Source organism: Alexandromys fortis, unplaced genomic scaffold, assembly GCF_014885135.2.
Source record: "Alexandromys fortis isolate MF-2015 unplaced genomic scaffold, M_Fortis_MF-2015_v1.1 scaffold_13, whole genome shotgun sequence".
Lineage (NCBI taxonomy): Eukaryota > Metazoa > Chordata > Mammalia > Rodentia > Cricetidae > Alexandromys > Alexandromys fortis.
The window spans coordinates 11,362,127-11,382,489 of NW_026067908.1; the positions used below are offsets into that span (position 1 = coordinate 11,362,127).

General features: G+C 46.3%; 1 protein-coding gene across 2 annotated transcripts in view; it reads right to left on the reverse strand.

Annotated features, from left to right (window-relative positions):
• Cachd1 (cache domain containing 1) overlaps positions 1–19,971 on the reverse strand; it is a 235,074-nt gene extending 215,103 nt beyond the window's left edge. The window contains exon 1 of one of the 2 annotated variants that reach the window (XM_050136118.1): positions 19,302–19,971. In XM_050136118.1, coding sequence (XP_049992075.1) covers positions 19,302–19,541 — 240 coding nt within the window. In that variant the 5' untranslated portion in view covers positions 19,542–19,971. The remainder of the gene's footprint in view (positions 1–19,301) is intronic. The other variant, XM_050136119.1, reaches the window with a different exon arrangement.
• Between the last annotated feature and the right edge of the window lie 392 nt (positions 19,972–20,363).

Here is a 20,363-nt window from a genome sequence, read left to right on the forward strand (position 1 = left end):
TAGCAGCATCCTTCCAGATCTACGAACTGCAGAACACTTAACTTTTGTCTTGGTCAGGCTCCATTTCACGCCTGCAACTGTCCCCAGTGTTATGTCCCACGGTCCTGGCATGTCCAACATTTGGGGCCCGGATTGCAACTTGGGCTTCCAGCTTCGCAGATTCACACAAGGGCCAGTCGGGCCCTCCTTGCAGAGACACTGACCCTGCCACGTACCTCCTGGCTTTAACAGCTCTGTGGAATCTTCGTGCAAGTTCCATGACTGCCTTTTCTATCCTTACATCTTTCACACCCCTAAAACGGGTGCCACACGAGCCATGCGAAGTTCTGCTGTCAGCTCGAGATGTAATGTAGTGCCCTTGGACCCACGCAGCCATAATGGCTTCCCTAGGTCTTGGCGGTTGAGGCTGCACAAGTTTCTCTGGCGGTGTATTCAAGCAGGGGATCCAGCTTAGAATCTTTTCAAATGAATTTGCATTTTTTATAAGCTGGAGCCTTAGGTGGGTGGGGTCTTGCCCTACTGGGACCTTCCCTATTGTCCCAGGGCCGAACACTAGATTTCCCTTGAATAAGGCTAATCCCCTTCAACAATTGCAGCTGCTGTTCCCATCTGCCTTATCTGTACCTTTAAATCCGCTCCAGCTACTTGCCTCTCCAAAGTGTATACTTTTCATATCCCTTGGCTCTCTCTGCTTGCTGCTCTCTCTCACTGTAGGCCTGGATCAGAGCTGGGAGCAGTCACCATGACACAGCCTGGGCCCAATTCCGTCTTGAGATTTCTCCAAACAAATTAGTCTCTTACTTACTATTAAATCAGCCCCATTCAAGCTCACAGGATATAAGCAAAATGTGACTGGATCCTTTGCCAGAATATGACATAAATAGCCTCCATCCCAGTTCCTGGTCCTGAAGCCTCATGAGCTAGGCCTTCCCCGCTACGTTTCTCCACGTGATCAGGTTTATCGTAGCAGCAACCCTAATCCTGGAACCCGGTTTTCTGTGTTAGCGTCTTTCCTCGTTGCTATAGCAAAACGCAAGACAAAAGCAACTGAAGGAACGGCTTATGGAGACTCAACATTTAAGGGTGCAGCAGGAGGACGAGTCAGCTGGTTACATGCACTCACTATTAGAAAGCCGACAGTGATGGGTTCTGACGCTCAGCCCCCTGTCTCCTTGTTTACAAACCCATGGATGCCACACACATTTAATGTGCATCTTCTGACCTTACGTAACCCAATTTAGAAATCCCCTCACAGATATGCCCAGATGTTTGTATCCTAGGTGACTCCAGAACCTGTCAAATTAACAATAAAAAATAAACTACTGCAACTTTTAAAAACATATTTACTGCATTTCTAATTATATGTGTGTGTTTCCATGTGGGTATGTGAATGAGTATATAGGTACCCTAGGACTCCAGAGGCTTCCAGAGGCGGTCGTAGAGTCACAGGCAGTCGTGAGCTGCCCAGTGTGAATTCTGGGACCTTCAGAACAACAATCCTTGCTCTTAATTGCTGAGCCATGTCATCCGTCCCACCTCCCACCCCATCGCAACTTCTGATTCTCCTGCCTCAGCCTCCAGAGTGCCAGGAATGTAGATATGTGCCACCATGCCTGCGCTTGCCCGATTTTTAGAACAAGGGGCCTGAGGTTCCTAGGGACAGTGAGAAAGCTTGGACTAAAGTCCAAGGTTCTCTATCCTAGCTTTTGTGAGCTGTTCTGAGAACAAGATCTGCTTTCATAACTTCTGAATGTCTCTAAAAGCTGACTTCAGAATGCGCGTTGGAAGTCAGCATGCTACAAACTGGGCTTGCTTTAGCAGGGAAGCCCTCTGAATTACTAAACTATGGCTTTCAGCTTGCAGGACTTATGCCTTCAAAAGCACATCCACAGAGCTACCAGGTCAGCCTTCCTGGCAGGGCTGGGGGTGTATAGGAGAAGGAGTCTCAAGAAAATGGCAGGCAGCACAACTATAAAAAAAAAAAATAAGAAACCAAGTTACAGGTTTCTAAGAAGCACAGAGGAAGACTTGAGCACAGTAAGTGTTTACAGGCTACTTGTGAGTCATTTGAAGATGTCTGAACTAAGAAATACAGTTTAAGGAGACTAGTATGAACCAGTTAAGTCCTCAGAACTGGTCCTCCAAGGCACATGACCCATTAACATCCATGAAGTCAGAGTCTTTGCATATAAATAATCTCCCTGAACTGACCCTTGATCCCTGCTGTTCACAGCCTGCTTACCAGCTAACCTCAGCAGAATGTGTGCCCCAGTCCAGGCGGGAACCAGGCTATATTTGATCAACTACTCTACATCGGGGTTCCCAACTACTGCTTGGCTAGAAGCAGATATTAATACATACTAAATGAAGCATTACTTACTTCATTATTTACTCATTTTTTCCTGGCTAATTTGATCCAATACAAAAATTTAAGAGTTTGCAAGGACATATGTAGTAATGTGAACGCTATGTGGAGAAAAACACTTAGAATTATCATGTGATAGTAATAGCTATTGTACTAATAGCTATATAATTTTAACACTTATAACTGAAGGAGCCAACCATAAAAGATCAAATTCTAATGAAATGGTAGATATGGTCAGCCCTATCTGCAGGGTCCACACTTTTGGGGTCTGCTGTGTGATAAATGTTCTCATACACTGTAAAGATTTGTCACTCATATTAGTTCCATAAAACACTGATTGGCCAGTAGGAAGTATAGGCAGGGAGACCAGACTAAGAGAATTCTGGGAAGAGAAAAGGCAGGGAGATGCAGTCACCAGCCAGACGCAGAGGAAGCAAGATAAAAATGTCTCACTGAGAAAAGGTACCAAGCCACGTGGCTAAACATAGACATGAATTATGGGTTAATTTAAGTTGTAAGAGCTAGTTAATAATAAGCCTGAGCTAATAGGCCAAACAGTTTATAAGCTTAATTATATTAATTAGTTAATATAAGCCTCTGTGTCTTTCTTTAGGACTGAATGACTGCAGCTACCAGCCATGACAGAAACTTCAGTCTACAGGGGTCAACAAATGAGACTAGAACATATTGGGAAAACTGGCATCTGTATTGAACATGTGTGGAATTTTTTTCTCGTCGCTATTCCCTAAGCAATGTTGTACTGTGGATTGTTAATAACCTAGACATTTCTAAAGTCTTTAAAGTCTACAGGAGATGTGCAGGGATCACCTACAAATGCCCAGGTTTGGGTTGTAGGTTCTGCCATCTCTTGCACAGATCCAGGATGGATACGTCTCAACTCACTGAATGAGGTGCACGGGTTTATGAACATGCTGGTGTGCTGAAGGAAAAATCATGGCGTGACACAGTCTTTGCAGCAGGCTGCCCACATGCCCATTCAGTGTTGTGGATTTTGGGAAGCAGCAATGTAATACCTTCACTTCAACAGCTGATGATCAAGACACCAAATCAAAGTTACGTAAGAAATGCACCATGGTCCTAAAATAATGAGTCTTAACTCACAGCAGATAGAAGACAAATTTGGAGGTGGGTATAACTAAAGATAAGCTTTAAAAAGATAATTCTCACATGTTATCTCCTTAATAACAATTTATTATGTCAGGATGAGAGACCTCATACAAAGAATCTTGAGTGTTTGAGGCAGACACCAACTGCCTTGTAAATGTCTCAAAAATAACTGATTACATTTGTGTTTGTGTTCATTTGAATACATACTCATTACGATTAGTTCTGATAGCTCAATGAGTTACTACAGACTGTTTGAAACACACACCTTACTCATAATTCTATTTATAACTCCTCTGATATAATTATGACATACACACAGCCAAGGAAGAAACTAGAGATGGGAAGAGAGAAATTGACTGGTCAAAAAGTGGAAACTAGAATTCACAAATTATAAAAATATTTGCCACTTGATGTTTTAAAAACCTATTCATCTACAAAATGTTTGTACAGTGTTACTATATCTGTGATAATATTTTTCAAACATAAATGTCTTAGCAATTCTGAAGCACAAACAAATTACAAAAAAGTTAAGACTTATGTGTTAATATAAGAAATGAAGCGTCATTACCTACTGACCTGGGGCTTTTCCAACAGCTACTTGGATTAAAACTTCCCAGATACCCACGTTAACTCAGCACCATCCTTAGTCTATGATCCCTGAGATTTCTCAACAGGTGCTTGAGAAATAGAGATGATCATCAACTTACACGTGAGTTATATCCCAATCAATCCATCATGAGAGGGAGATACAATATCAAAAGCAGTCTTAGTATTTTATTTTCTAAATGTGCTCAGAATATTTTTTTTAAGCACACAATTGGGCGAAACTACTGACACAAAGCGACAGTGTGTGAGAGTGTGGACGTGCAGGTCCACACCTCTGCATACATAGCTGGGGAAGAGTGTTTTGTCAACATGATGGGATGTGACACAGAAAACACCACGATGGAGTTTTTGAGCAACCCAGAACACTGAGGGTCCATACTGGCTTCCCTTATCCCTTATAGTGAGGCTCACAGCTGCTGCCCAGCACGGCTGGAAGGCATCCTCCCAAACACCACTGAATGCAGGGAGCTACAATGCTAAAAGACGTATGGTTCCCACTGAATGCTCGCCACTTTGCACCACCCTGATGTAAACTCATCCAAGCTGACCTGGAACTCACAATCCTCCTGACTCATCTAACCCACTGCTAGGATGGGTTAGAGGTGTGTGGCACTACCAGAACTAGCATTCATTGATATAAAGAATAAAATCCAGGAGGTGGGGAATCCAGGACAACTAAGATGCTAGTCAAAAATGATCCAAAGTACTGAGGCAGTGGTGGCGCATACCTTTAATCCCAGCACTCGGGAGGCAGAGGCTGGCAGTGAGTGTGGCTGGCAGTTCTCTGTGTGTGGCCAGCCTGGTCTACAGAATGAGTTCCAGGACAGCCAGGACTATCACACAGAGAAACCTTGTCTTGAAAAACCAAAAAAACCAAAAAAAAAAAAAAAAGGATAAAAACTTTCCCTTATTTTATTGCCCTCCCCCAAGGTTGACAATAGCTATTACAGTGGCCACTTGCATCCCGCCTTTTGCCCAAATGAATGGATTATGCAGCAATCTTAAAATGTAGATTGAATCCACCCAGTTCTAAGAGATCAACTCCATAATAGTCATAGCTGTCTTGGCATCTGCTTTGTAGACCAGGCTGGCCCCAAATTCACAGAGATCCGCCTGCCTCTGCCTCCCAAGTGCTGGGATCAAAGGCGTGAGCCACCACCACCTAGCTATTTTTTGGTTTTTGAGACAGTTTCACTATGTAGCCCTGGCCTGCTTGGAACTCATTTTGTAGACCAGGCTAGCCTTGAACTCAGAGATCCTCCTGCCTCTGCCGCCTGAGTGCTGGGGTTAAAAGCATTTACCACCATGATCAGCATAACTGGGATATGTTTATGGAAACAGAACTCCTAATGTCCAAAGAGAGTGTGTTTAGCAGGATTTCGCTGGGGCATCTTTCAGTGAGCAGGGAAGACAGACCTTCTGCAGGAGGGTGTAACCTCTGGAGGCCTGTAATTACTGGATTCATTTTATTACAGCCTGAGCTTACATTAACAACCAGAGGTTGGGGAAGTCAAAATAGAAAGGCAAGATGAACCAGTCAGGCAAAATGACTCTAAAGCAGAAGTCAGTTCAACAATCTTGTGCTTCAAACCTTCAAGGCTCCCCATACCGGCCAGGATAAAGTTCAGACAAGGACCTCCATAAAGATGCAGCTGGCTTCCATTGGCTCCCATTCCCATCCTGGTTTGCTGCCTTCCCCCAGTCCTCCCTCTGGAGATCTCTAGGCCCTCGCTCCCTTCACACAACTGCCCAGATTCTCCAGCCACTCTTCATCAGCACCCCAAGAACTGTTTGTGAAGGCTGTCTTAACCGGCTCTATCTGCACACGAAGTGGTCAGTCCTGGTCTCTCATCTTTCTTTAGCGCTGCATGTTTAAATGTTGACTTTTCCCCTCTAAGGTCTACAGGCCCCTCCAAGGCAGGGCCTCTGTTCTGGCTGCTTCCTAGAATCCTTAGAAGTGTGCTGCTACACGCCCAGGGCTGAACCGCAGACCATAACAGACTGGCTGACTCACACAACCTAGAGACCTGCACAGGCTCTGGTAACCTCTAATTCTACACAATGCTGTCTTGATCAGATAAGGACTGCAAACTTCACAGCTCTCTGATGAAGACTGTATATGTATCCCAATTATCACTCTTTCTTTTTAATCCTGGATGTCAGACAACATAAGGGGACCAAGGGGATTCGTATTGGAAAGGAAGAAGTTAAGCTTTCGTTATTTGCAGATGATATGATAGTATACATAAGCGACCCCAAAAACTCTACCAAAGAACTCCTACAGCTGATAAACACCTTTAGTAATGTGGCAGGATACAAGATCAACTCCAAAAAATCAGTTGCCTTCCTATACACTAAGGATAAAGAAACAGAGAGGGAAAAAGAGAAGCATCACCTTTCACGATAGCCACAAAGAGCATAAAATATCTTGGGGTAACCCTGACCAAAAAAGTGAAAGATCTATTTGACAAGAACTTTAAGTCTTTGAAGAAAGAAATAGAAGAGGACACCAGAAAATGGAAGGATCTCCCTTGCTCTTGGATTGGGAGGATCAACATAGTAAAAATGGCAATTCTACCAAAAGCAATCTATAGATTCAATGCAATCCCCATCAAAATCCCATCAAAATTCTTCACAGATCTGGAGAAGACAATGATGTTTTCTAAATAATGAAAGGAAGTTTCCTGGGGAGGACAACATCCACTCGGAAACACCCACCTGTAGCAGCAGAACGGGCACATATGGGAAGAATAAAAAGCACATCTGAGTGAACATACAAACACTCTACAGAAAAAAAGAGCTGGCAAGGTAGCTCCGTGGGGAAAGGCACTTGCCAGCAAGCCTGACAACCTGGGTTCGATACCTGGGACCCACATGGTAAAAGGAGAGAAGTGTCTGACCGCCACACTCACGCCATGGCACAGAAATGCCCGCCTTTACACTAAATAAGTGCAAACAAAAGTGTAAATGGCAACAGAAAAGTTTATATTATAATAATAATAAAAATCAAAATTTTATTTTTAATTATAAAATTAAATCAGGTTTACTTTTAATTGTAAAAATAAAATAAAAAATTATATACGTATCTGTATTTATATCTATATTTGTATCTGTAACTATGTATATTTGTATTTATAAAAATTAAATTAGATCAAATGCTTGATGTTCACACAGAGATTCTATGGTAAACTGTCAAAGCTTCAGTAAAAAGTGAAAACTGTCCTCCTTTATAAAGAACACATGTAATCCCAGCACTGGAAGGCTGAGGCAGGAGGATTCCCTAGACTAGGCCAGTCTGAGCTATATAGTGAGAACCTCTCTCAAAAAAAAAAACACCACACATTTCAATATGCATAAGCCAAAAACTACAGGTAGGTGGGACAGGCGGGTGGAAGTAGGCCTGAGTCACTATGGCAGGGTTCTATTACCGCAGTCAGGGTTGGTCCTGGAAGGTTTTCATTTTAATAAGAAAAAGAATTACACAGGGAATGAGGGTTCGTCTTTTTAATTCCAGCCTAAGAACCAAGTGGCCACATTTGTATTATGTTTCCTGGAAGCCGCAGGGATTGTTTACATTGGAAGAGAGAAACAAGTGGCCTGCCATGGATTTGCTCCAATCTTAAGAGCTGGTCACCTTCCCACACACCTTCCCCCGTTCTCACAGGCAGCATCAGTAAACAAGGCCTAGAACTAAACACTGACTAACACAAGGCTTGCCTGTGAGAAGTCAAAAGGGAAACAACGGAAGAATGTCTGGGGCACAGTCGGTGTTCAGTAAGGAGTCCACAGATCAAATAATACCTAATGAGTTCTAACCTTGTGAGAAAAGAGTTCAAACGTACAGAAATTTCTCCCGCTCTTAAATATAGCCAGCTCTTGCCACCACGAAGAAGCCAAACATCAAATCCCACTAATACTCGGAAATTCGTATCCTGGACACTGTTCTGGATCATGGAGATATTTGAGGTATTTTCAATCTTTTTGTAGCAAGATCTCAACCATTTCCCAGTAAGTCTAGAAGGGTTAATGAAACCGACATAAACACAATGGGGGAAAGGCTAATTTGGACTAGTAACTACTAGAGAGATACAAAGTCTACCATTCAAAGGCCCTGGGCAGTTCTTGCAGTCCAGACCTCATTTCTGGGATCCTCAAGGTAGGTCGCAGACAGAGCTTACCACCCTAAGACTCCCCAGATCAGTGAGTCTGGGCTCTATCCTGTGGGTGATTGCTTTCCAGCAATCCCCCTCGTCATTCTATAACTGTTTACCAGGCTTATCTAACTTCAATATGAGAGATAGGTATGCAAATAAAAATGCCACCTCTATTTTTAGTTTATTTATTTACTGACGTATTATTATTATTAATCAATTATTTTGGAGATATGGTCTATGCCGGCCTATAACTCACCATGTAGACAAAGATGACTTAGAACTCTTGATCCATCTCCCCTCTTCCTGAGTGCTGGGATTTCAGGCCTGGGCTACCACATGCTGCTTTCATGGTCACCTGCATTTACACGTAACTCCAGAAAGGTCAAAGGCCTATAGCAGGTGTTTATCATCAGCAGACAGGTTCATCTTGCCTAAGACTCATGAAAGGCCACCATTTCTTCCTATCAAGGGAGGAACAATGAGGTCAACTCTGAGTAGCCAAGACTGTCTCCCTCCAAAAATTCCTCGGACTTCCCAGGGTATTTTCTTTTCTCTTTCTTTCTTTCTTTCTTTCTTTCTTTCTTTCTTTCTTTCTTTCTTTCTTTCTTTCTTTGTTTCTTTCTTTGTTTCTTTCTTCCTTTCTTCCTTTCTTTCTCTCTTTCTTTCTCTTTCTTTCTTTCTCTTTCTTTCTCTTTCTTTCTCTTTCTTTCTTTCCTTCCTTCCTTCCTTCTTTTTTCTTTCTTTCATTCTTTTTTTCTGATAGTTTCTGGGAAGGGAACAGAACAGTCCAAAGACTGCACTGCAACAGCAGCCACGAGCCTCTCACCCAGAGAAGCTGATGAAGGCATTTGACCCAATCCAGCATCTCCTTTGTCAAGCTGCACCTCAGACAGAAGACAGCAAAAGCAAACAGCACAGGAGGCCAGCAGTGTCCTGCAGAGGCACCAAGTGGGCCACCAGCCCACGGTGCTCTGATGAGTTAGTGAGGACTAAGGATAAACAAGATTCCATAGGCCTTTCTATGCTTTTGATATTCTGAGATCAGGGGGGTGGGGGGGAGCGAAATATTTAAAACACACAATCCCACCTCTAGCGGGCACACAAGTATCCTGAGACACTTTATAAACAGCTCACATTTATAACAAAGAGACAAATAGCCAGCCAGATGCTTATTTCTCAGTCATTCAGTCAGTAACTGCCGAGGTGTGATGATTTCTCGGTGATGTTTTTAACTCAACATAGTGACGTGGAACTATAAAGACTATTTAAACTAATTATATCAGGAATGGAGTTGGAGCAGATTGATGAAACAGTGTATTTGTGGGTTGTCACTTCTGACCATTCTTTGGAGGAAGGGAAGGAGAGGAGATGGAAGGAGGGGAAAATAAAGATGTCGGCCAGCATACAGTAGAGTCCACCTGCCTTGCTTCCTAGGATGGGCCTTATCAGTTCCACCACAGCTGAAGAGATTCCAAATTGCTTCCTGACACACTTGGATTTTCTCCTCTTAGGAATTCCTCCCTTCCCGCCTTGACTGGCAGGCCTCTTCCACACCGCAGCAATGCGGGACAGCTAATTATCTCCCGATCCACCTTGCTCTGCCGCACTTGGCGACTTTTATCTGCACTGGACAGCTGCACCCTGCGCGTTTGAAGTGGCACGTCAGTCTCTGCTAATGCAACAAGACTTACATCCCTAATGAGGCCTCTGCACTTTGAAGGAACAACTCAAAGCCTAATTAAAAATTCACATTCGTTCTCACTGGCTTGCTGATTTTTTTTTAAAAAAAACTGTCCTTCCACCAGAGCCTCGAAGTATCTTTTAAATATTCCATGCAAAATAATATAACTTATATTTCTAAAAATCCAAAGGAAGTCAAGAAAATAGGGGCCATAGTCTTGGGCTCTGTGCGTCTTCTAAACATGGTTCTGGTTGGAAAAGAATGAAAACACCACTGTAGATAAGAATGTAGGGCATGAGCTTCTACTGTGCATGGAACCCAGGGCAATGGGGACCACAGCCACTCTGCAGTTGGAGCCACGAGGGATTTGGAGGCAGGAGCTTTCAGACTGTAATGAACTCAGTGGGCTGCAGAAAGTTTAAGGAGGAATCCATCTTTGAGCTCAGAAAAAGAAAGCAGGGTTAAAAAAGATGTTCCAATAACAAATGTCATTTAGGCTGTCACCACCGAGTCAGACTCCTCCACAGAAGCACTGCAAGGTCCACTAAAGATTAGCGGAAGGACTTCATATTCCCGATAACTAGGGGAAAGATCTAAGTAAGTCCTTTAGTTCATTTCCTTCTGTGGCTCTTACATAAACAAACACTAAGGGACCAAAGTTGTTCTTACCCAAACCCTGTTTAATGCTTTGCCTTTTGTTGTTGCATTTATGTCTTTACTTTTGCGGTGCTGGGAATTGAACTAAGGACCTCATGAATGCCAGACAATGGCCCTACGGCTGAGCCCTATTTCCAGTCCTACTTTCTCCTTTGAATAAAAAGTTAATTTAGTAGTAACAGTAATCAGCAAGCAATCAATTACATTTGTTCCTTGAAAACAGTAGCTAGCATTCTGTAAATCTCAGCACCTCTGAACTTCCTTTAGTGGCACATTGACTTTTAAGTACTAAGTGACAACTTAAAATCATCTAATCAGCACCAAGCTAAACCATCACCTTCATGATCTCAACCATAAAGGAGTTCAACAGTTTCTAAAGGAGGAATATTTGGGGTTGAGTCAAACTTCCTTTCCCCGTTCAAGGCAAAGGGAAATGGGACTCCCATAGTATTGGGCCATGAGAATGATCAGAAGCTACAACGTATCCCTAGCAGAATCTCCAGTGAGCTAGCCTCTCATTGGTCTGTAGCTTCCAGGTAACAAGTCACTTACAAATAAGAGCAATTTATTTGACTGTCTCAGCCTTGGTACCCAACGATCAGACAGTGTGTGCAACAGAACATTATGGAGGGTAAGGCTATTGCATTTGGCTCTGTACTGTTCTGGAAAGAAGCAGGCTGGCTCTCCTTGAACTGAACCTGGGGATATGGGAAACAGAATTGGAGCAGGCCCTGGCAGGTGGTGTTGGCCACCACAGTTTGAGTCTTAAACCTCTTCGTTGAGTTTCCTGTGTTCTAGGCTTGCTCCAGATTCTGGATTCCTTTCCCAGAGCACACCATCTCCAACCCAAGGGGTTAAGGCACATGAAGCAACTGGTTCTGAACTAGACAGTAAGATGCTGCCAGCTATGTTGAAAGAGCAGGAGGCTCTACTTGGAAAGACAAGCATTAGGAGATATACGGTACTAGCCACATTCTTTAGGCCGTCATCTATCCCGGCACGAAGATCTACCCTAGGCGACACAACTGCAGAGGCAATAGGTTCCCTTCTCACTCAGGCTAGTATGAGTAAAGGGATGTTGGCACCTGTCGAAAACAAAGTCTTGACTGCTAAAAAGATCTAGGGGGTCCCACAACCTGACCTCTCCTCCCTCCTTGCCCAACCTATCCCATGCCCTTTCTTCCCTTCGCACTAAACTTCAAATCCTAATGCCACCATCTTTCCATTCTTCAACAGGAGCTTTCTGGGAAGGCCACTCCTGGACTTCCCAACTTCCATTAATCCCAGGCTAGACCCTTTCCCCATCAGACACATAAAACACCCCTGACACCCTTTCTTCAAGCATCCAGAAGGCGTCTTAGAATTGGGTCACTTTGTAAATTAACTGATATCTCAAGCCTAACAGAGCGGCTGGCACAAAAGAGACACTGAATAAGTATCTGAAGTCATCTCTCAAGGCAAGGTACTTTAGCACACGTCATCAGAAACTTCTGCTCTGGGACTGCACAGAAGTTCTCTTCCAGCAGGGGTAAGCACATGGGCTGCTCTTACAGATACCACAAGTTCAGTTCCCAGAACCCAGGCCACAACTCTAACTCCAGCTTCAAGGGCTCCAATGACCTCTTCCAGCTTCCAATGGTACCCACATGCAAATGTGACACAGACAAACATAAATGAATATTTAAAAAAAGGAAGAAGGAAAGAAAGCATCCTCCCCATACCCTGCACACAGAACTGCCTTTATCGTCCAGAATTCGCTGATAATTCTATCCCAGACACTAACCAGTGAGTGGCCTCTAGCTCAATCTTGCCTGCAATGAGTTTGTTTTGGCCCTGTTTTACTATTACAATTCATCTGAACCAATTGCTATCATTTTAAGAAGCAAGGCTATTCCACATCTCCTGAAAAACAAAGCGAGATAATGGCACCAGCCTGGACAGTGTCCCCAGATTGCCTCTGGGCAACCAGAGTGGGCACAAAGTAGCTCCACCCTCCTGCAGCCCTGGCAATTCCTCCAGTGCAGTGTCCCACTCCCTCCTACTGACCTATACCCAGCCCACTTCCTTCCTTCTGCCCAGCTGACCTTTGGAAACAGGAGATGTGGCAACCCTGAAAGGGCCGTAAATCACAATCATGGCGATTCTTTCCATTCTGTCTTGACAGCCTAAGATGGTGTAGCCTTCCTAAGGAGAAGGGAACTCGCGATGGAAGATGCTAGACACGCCCCTTACTCCTGCATCTTGAAGCCCCCAATTGTACAACGAGGCATGCAGTCACAGACTACTCAGAACACACAGGTGAATGGAGAAGCTCTTCCTCTTTGGTCCTCAAAGGTCTCCCACTTAACAATTTGTTCTTATCCCCCAATCACTCGGGCACAGAACCGGGCAGATGTGGTTCACACATGTGCCTACACTAAATCCCAACCACAAGAAAACAAGAACCATCACAGCCTCGTGGGAAAATACGCAGGAAAACAAGGGACAGAAAATGTTACTAGGGGGAGACCTAGAGGTTTTCTACCCTCAGGGCTGGTCGCTGGGCAAAAGGACTAACTATTTAAAATCCTACAAAACAGGAAGTCCAAAGAAAGAAAGCACTTCCAAACACTCACGACGATAATAAATTAAATTGTAATGCGATTTGAAATGCCACAAACAAAACTTCAGCATGTGGAGTTGGTTTCCTATCACCTGGCGGAAAGGAAGAGCAGGTGGAGGCAGCAGCAGACCCAGCCTGGTCACCCACTAGTGATCAGCAGCGGTTTCAGCTGGAGGAGAGATGTGTGTACTCTTAACACTATTTTCTTTGGTTTTGTACATGAAAAAAAAAAAGACAACTTTTCAACAAGTTTAAGAGTAAATAAGTACAAATTGCACACTTAGTACTTTCTTCAGACACCCCAGAGGGCGGTTTGCCGGCACAAGCTTGAGGTCTGTACATGATCCCCAAGAAATTCCGGAACAGAAGCATGGCCGCTTTGAAAACCTGGTATCCGAGGGTGAGATGGGCATTTGGCTCTGGCAGGAGCTGCATGCTTCTACATTCTGTTTTCTAACCTCACACTAGGCAGACCACGCCCATTTTTACATATTTATATTTCTGTTTATTAAATGCTCTTCTGCAGGGCCTTGGGCTAGTCTGGTTTTGGTTTCGTTGGAGTTTTTGTGTGTTTTTTCTTCTTCTTCTTGAAAATATACCTCCTCCTGTGAACCACATGAAATGAAAAGACAAGGAAGTTCAGACGGGTTTAATAACATTTGGGAAGAAGTTACACAACTAATAACTGGCTGAGTCAAAACTGCTGTCACCGGTGCCCCCATGATACTCTGAGGTTCAGCAGATTCTTACAGAGTCCAGAAAGAGCCACAGTGAGTTTCACTCCACCTCCCAGCAAAAGGCGAGCTTCGGAAGACTCTCACCTAACCTACCCACTTAGGCTAAAGGAATCAACCTGGCAAGCAGCAACCAGAAATAGCACCGACGTGTTATGAAGTGTGAAACCATGGCCTTCCCCTTCCCAAGCCCAAGTACAGGGCTGGCAGGGAAACTAATGAGCGCAAGGCACGACGCCAGCCAAGGCAGGCTTTAGTGCGGAGGAAGTCCAGCCAGCACTAAGACAACAGCAGTCAGCAAAAGTCATTCAATCTGTTTTTCCTTGGGTCCATTCTTAAGTTCAACTCAGAGTCACCTATAATGGCTCTGCTTTCTTCTGCTCCAAGTATTCAATTCCAGGAGGAAGAAATAACAATTTTCCCACTAAGATTTTATACAAACATACAAACTAATCCACATTATTTGCAAACATTGTTTTTCCTCCAAAACAGTCTGTAGTGCATCAATATATATTTAAATCAATCAAAACCAGGTTATGCCTTGGATGGTACACAGATTAGAGGAAAATATAAGCCTCACCTAAGTCTGACTGAATCAGCTGATGGTTGCAGTCCAGCCCCTGAAACATCTATGACCAACCAGTCACCACAGATACGTGAGGGTAGCCAAAGAGATGAGATACCACACAGGATCTATACAGGGAGGTGGAGTCGGAGCCAGCCTTCTGGGAAAAGCTTGAGCTACATCAGCCTCCTCATCCGATGCCAGCAAAGATATAAGCAGTGTCTGAAGATGTCTGATCTGCACACAGCTGAGGCTGCTGCTTCCGCTTTCAGGGCCAGCCTCTGTATATGAACATTCCACTATAGAGGCCCAAGCAGCTAACTTCCTAGATCACCACAGAATAGAGGGCTATTCTGTGGCCCTGTGATACCCTGTTCCCCACCCGTCTCTCTGCTACAGTGCTCACCAGTACCTTCTGACTCCTCTAGGCCTTGTCACTCATCCTGTGTATCATTCTGCTTCCTTTCGGGTCTATTTCCACCACTAAGAGACAAAGGGGTAGGAGTGGGGACCAGGCCTTGGCCATCTTTTAGCACCAACAGAGTCTACCTCAAGCCCTCTCGAAGAAGAAGCCCTCTACTCCAAATGTGTTAGAGATGTACCAAAATGAGCAATGGTTTGTGTGGCTCCGACACTGTCTTGTTGCACAGGAAGGCTATTTACAGCATTGCTGTCTTCAACAGACACCTCTGCCTACCCAGGCCCTTCTATGCCTGAAGTCACCTCATCCTGGCGGCTGCTCTGAGATGAAGCTCCACCTTGCACTTCTGAAACTCTTTCTGAAAGGAATCCCCTCCTCTTTTCTCTCCCTAGGCCCCAAACAGCAGCTGTCTGACCAACCTGCTGCTGTGTTTGCCAAGTTCACAGCAAGCAGCGCCCAGCACAGCAGAGCTCACACCAAGGCGGGCACACTGGCACCAAGCCAGACCCTTGCTGTTAGGAAGCCTCAATTGTCACATAATGTTAAGTGGGCTTATAAAATGCCTGGTGAAATAGCTCCCAGGGTAGATAAGCCTTCTAACAAGCAGGCATTGGGGAATTAAGCATTTTACCTGCACAATCCTACCTCTTCTTCACGGCCAGTGGTTCTCAACTTTCCTAATGCTGCAACCCTTTAATACAGTTCCCCATGTTGTAGTGACCCCAACCATAAAACCATTTTCATTGCTACTTCATAACTATAATTTTGCTACTTATGAATCATAATGCAAATATATGTGTTTCCAGATGGTGTTTAGCAAACCCCTGTGAAGGGGTCATTCGGAAACCCCACCAAAGGGTCGCGGCCCACAGGTTGAGAACCAGTGTTTAAGGCAAACCCCTTAAAAGGCAATGAAGGGGGGCTGGAGAGATGGCTCAGTGGTTAAGAGCACTGACTGCTCTTCCAGAGGACCTGGGTTCAATTCCCAGCACCCACATGGCAGCTCACAATTGTCTGAAGATCCAGTTGCAGGGGATCTGACACCTTCACACCAATGCACATAAAATAAAGTTAAATAAACCATAAAAATATTTTTAAAAAAAAGGCAATGTAGGAATATCTTCTTGTAATTCCCCAAACACCTAGCACCGAGCTAAAAACTACCACATCCATGAACATTTCTCAGTCACCGCTTCATAGTGGCATGTGTTATATATACACAGTGATAGCCTTCTTGTGTTGGGAATTCACACAGCACATCTTAAAAGAATTGCCACCAACCACTGGACAAATGAAATCACCCAGCTAGCAAGAGATTTCTCTGGAATCCAGATCTCAGGGACACCCCTGGGGCTCTTTCCACATCCACCCAAAGCTTGTTGCATAAAAGAGTAAGCCGAAACACATCTCCCTGACACCATTCCTTTCTGCTCCCCACAACCCAGCATCATGGCTTCAGGTCACCAGACTCCTGAGGAGACAATGATTAGGTTTCTGACTTTCACTCATGATCTATGATGTCTGCCACCAGGGAGGCAGTCTTCAGTGGCAGCTTTCCCAGGAAAACTGATTAGTGCAAACCTCATTGCTTAAACATGGGGGTCGTTATTTTTAAAAAGAACAACAAAAGCATCAAAACAAAAACACGAGCAGGCAACCTCAGTTGGAAAACTTTTCCAAGACAATTTGTAAGACAGATTGCCCTTCAGTCTTCTCGAGGAGCGAGCACAAGAACGGTGTCACGGGAAGGCTGCTTTGCCTTTGCGAGTTTCCTTGCTCAGTCTCCAGTGAGCAGTGTTTGCAGCTACTGGGAGCTCCAGCAAAGCAATGGGCCTCACTGGGAAGTTACTCTACCGTTTCTCCAAATGAAGAGCTGCTTTTGGAAAATTTCGACAGCAAAACGACTTAAAAGGCCTGGAAACTAGCTTTAAAAATTAACAGGTCTACTGATAGTTTCTCATAAAATGCCAAGGTTAAATAAAACAAGTCAATCCCTTCACTGGGGGGGCGGGGGAGGGGCAGACATTCTCTTCCTGCAAAGGAGCAAAGTCTTGAAGTCTGTCTCAACTGTGTGTGTGTGTGTGTGTGTGTGTGTGTGTGTGTGTGTGTGGAAGTCATCCAGCTCCACTTAATAGCCACATGGGCTATTTGTCCCTGAAGCACCAAATCCACATTCCAGAACAGAGGGCATGTCATCTTCATTTTGGGCAAAGGGCCCACATTCATTTCAGACTCACCGAACAAATCCCAAAGTTCACATGCTCTATGCTAAAAGCCAGAAGTCTAACAGGCACTGGATTTGTTATGCACAAGTACTTCTCCCAAAGCTGGCAAATCTAGCTCCTTTGCAATAAGGAGACTCTCCCTGCAATTTCCCAGATAGGAGCAAGTGGCAGCTCCACGCTCAGAAGAGGAATTTAAATACAGTAAGCACCTCCCTTTCAAAAAAGGAGAGAAGCCACTTTACATTTGGCCAGACAAAACCCTGTCCACAGGAGGTCCCTTTCCACAGTGAGGTTGCAGAGGTGTTAGAGAGACCCCAGTTGGGAGGAGATAAAGGGCCATTTGGGCACACACACCCCCTACTTAGACACGAGGTTTTTTTCCAAAGTGTCTCCCTACCTGAATGACAATGTCTCGGGATCAGATTTCACCTTTTGTCAAGGACTAGGGTGAGAAACAGTAAAACTGCTGCCAGAATTTTAGAAACAGCAAGCCTTCAGTTTACAGGAAGGGGAGGGGGTGCCATCCCTCATCCTGCCCTAGAGGTGGGGTGAAGGTGGCAAAGGCCGCCTAATCCTGAAAGCAAAACTTCAAATTGCCACACATGAAATCCCTTTTGCTAAAAGAGGATCCTCTGTGGGAAAACACAATTCTGTGTCTAAATTAACGCATTCACCAATGCAAAGCAAATCTGGAAGTCTTTCCTTGCCTCCAAAAGCCCTTCTGGTCAGGAACCAGAAAATGCACATGGAAGAAATTAAAACTGAACCTAAATGTAAAAAAGGTGACAGGAAGTAACCAGAGATGCACTTTCAAAGAGTAGCTGTTAGGGTGGAAATAAAGAAAATCCCACTCCATTGAATGTCAGGCCCGGTTTCTGCAAGTAAGTGAAAATTTACCTCCCAGCAATTATCACACCGACCTTAGAAAAGCTAGCGTGGAGGAGAACTGTGGAACTAGCTTTAAGCAAACTGCAACCTTTTAGGGGGCCAGGGAGGGAGGAGGTTTTAAAAAGAAAGCCGTCAGAAACCTGAATCCCAAAGAGACGCAAAAACACCTCGCCCGTGGGAGGTGGAATGGTCAGTCTAGGTTAGAAATCAGAAACCTATTGAGACCACATTCCTGAAAACTTCGGTCTTTCGAAGACCAACCCCGACACCATTACTGCAGAAATGCAGAGTCTACAGAACTAGTCTGTTTCGCTGGTTTCGTACTCGGAATGTCATCTCGGCAGTTCTTAAAGGAGTGGGCCTTCTCCGCCAAGATGAGAATAACGGCGCGATAGGATCTCCAGGTGGTTGCTGTCTAGCAATTTTTACAACTGTGGGTTATTAGTAGCATTGTCAGAAATCCTTATCAGCCGAAGGCAATTAATCTACAACCCTGGAAAGGCCGAACCGGTAAACACGCTGGGAAAAATGGAAGCCCTTCACCTTGTCCTTCCCCCTCCCAGCAAAGGCACACACAAACCAAAAATTACACAGCAGACAGCACGCGACCGAGGGCCGCAAGAACGGAAAGCAACAAAAAGAGTCCCCTCAGGGACTGGAGCTGGGGATCTTCCAGGCCAGCCCGTCCCCTCCCCCAAAGCGGCGGGGTAGGGAGTGCAAACCCCGGCTGCTAGGCAGCCCGGACCCTGGTCGTCCTGCGGCTCGGCGGACGCTCTGCCTTCCCTCCCTCGCCAACTCGTGCGCCAGGGACCTCTAGGACGCTGGAAGGTTTCAAGGGGGACGGAGTGGTGGGGCCTTGGAGAATGCCCGGCGTCGGGCGGGACGCTCTGCCCTGGGATGGGGACACAAAGAGGGAAAAGGAGTTTGCAGGAGTGCCGGGTGAAAACAAATCTGCGAAGGGAGAGAGTGCAAACTGGGGAAGGAGCAGCGGGTAGAGCGGAGAATCCCTTGCCTACATAATGGGGCCAGGGCTACGGAGTGGGGGCTGTGCTAGGCAAAGTGGGTGAGCTCGGCAGAGGAGGGCAGCGGCAGATGAGTACACGGGACAGAGAGGATTCGATGTGAAGGAGTGCAGGAGACGAAGGATCCCGCAGCCTACAAGGGAACTCATTGCAATGCCCTGGGGCTCTGTGCAGCCCAGAGGCTCTGTGCAGCCCAGAGACTCTGTGCAGGCGGAGAGCGCTGCAAGTGGGGCGGCGCAAGAGGGTCCCTTACCTGCATGGTGACCACCCCCAGCTCCTCGGCCGCCAGCCTCCGCATCTGACTCGCCAACACTTGTGCCTCGTCCAGGATGGAGAAATCGGCGTCGGCCACGGCTCCCAGGATCCAGCATGCCACTACGCAGAGCAGCCAGACGGGTGGCCGCGGGGCCCCAGGCCAGTCAGGGCAGCGGGGACAGCGGCGGACCAGAGCGGTCGGCCTCACGGTCTCCTCTTCCTTGGGCTCGCGGGCCATGCCGCCTCCGGCCACTCCCCGCCGACCGGCTCCAGGCGCTGGCCGTGGGAGGCGCAGCCCGCCAAACTTTCCGGTCTCCTGCGCTCCCGGCTCCGCGGCGCGGCGGCGGTGGCTGGCAAACTTAGGGGGCGCCCGGCTGCAGCGCGGGCGCGCGGGCGGCCACCATCGCCCGGCAGCGGCGGCTCTGAGACCGCGACGCCCACAGGCCGGGCCGGCTGGGAGCACAGGCTGAGCAGCGCCGCCTTCGCTTCCCCGAGTCTCGGCGCAGCCCGGAGACGGCGGCGGCGCCACCAGTGCTTGCGCGAAGGCACGGCTGGGGCGGACTCCGGGCGAGGAAGGAGAGGGAGGTTTAAAAGATCCAAGTGAGAGAAGAGAAAGGAAAGAAAGCAGCGGGGGAAAGGGAGGTGTCTGGTGCCACCACGCTGCGCTCCGACTCCGTACACTTCCCGGCTCCGCTGCTGCCGCGGCTGCGGTGATTTATGGAAAGAGGAGGGAGGCGGGGAAAGTCCCGCGCCCGCCCCTCCTCTCCCTCGCCTCCACGGGGCGACGCCCTGGGACGCTGGGGACCTGGCTTCCACAGGACCCGCCTGACCTGGGAAGGAGACTACTGGGACCTTCTCATGGCCGGTCAGGCATTCTTTTGCCATTCTCCCCACCTCGGCCCACTCGGTCTCGGTCTCACGCATTACAGGTTCCTCCCACCCACCACCCAAAGTCCCTTTTAAGTTCGAGAACTCTGACTTTCCGCCTGACAGAGATCTGGGAAGGAGGCAACTGCCTTTTGAGCCTAACTCTCTCTCCTCGATGTTATTAGTAACAATA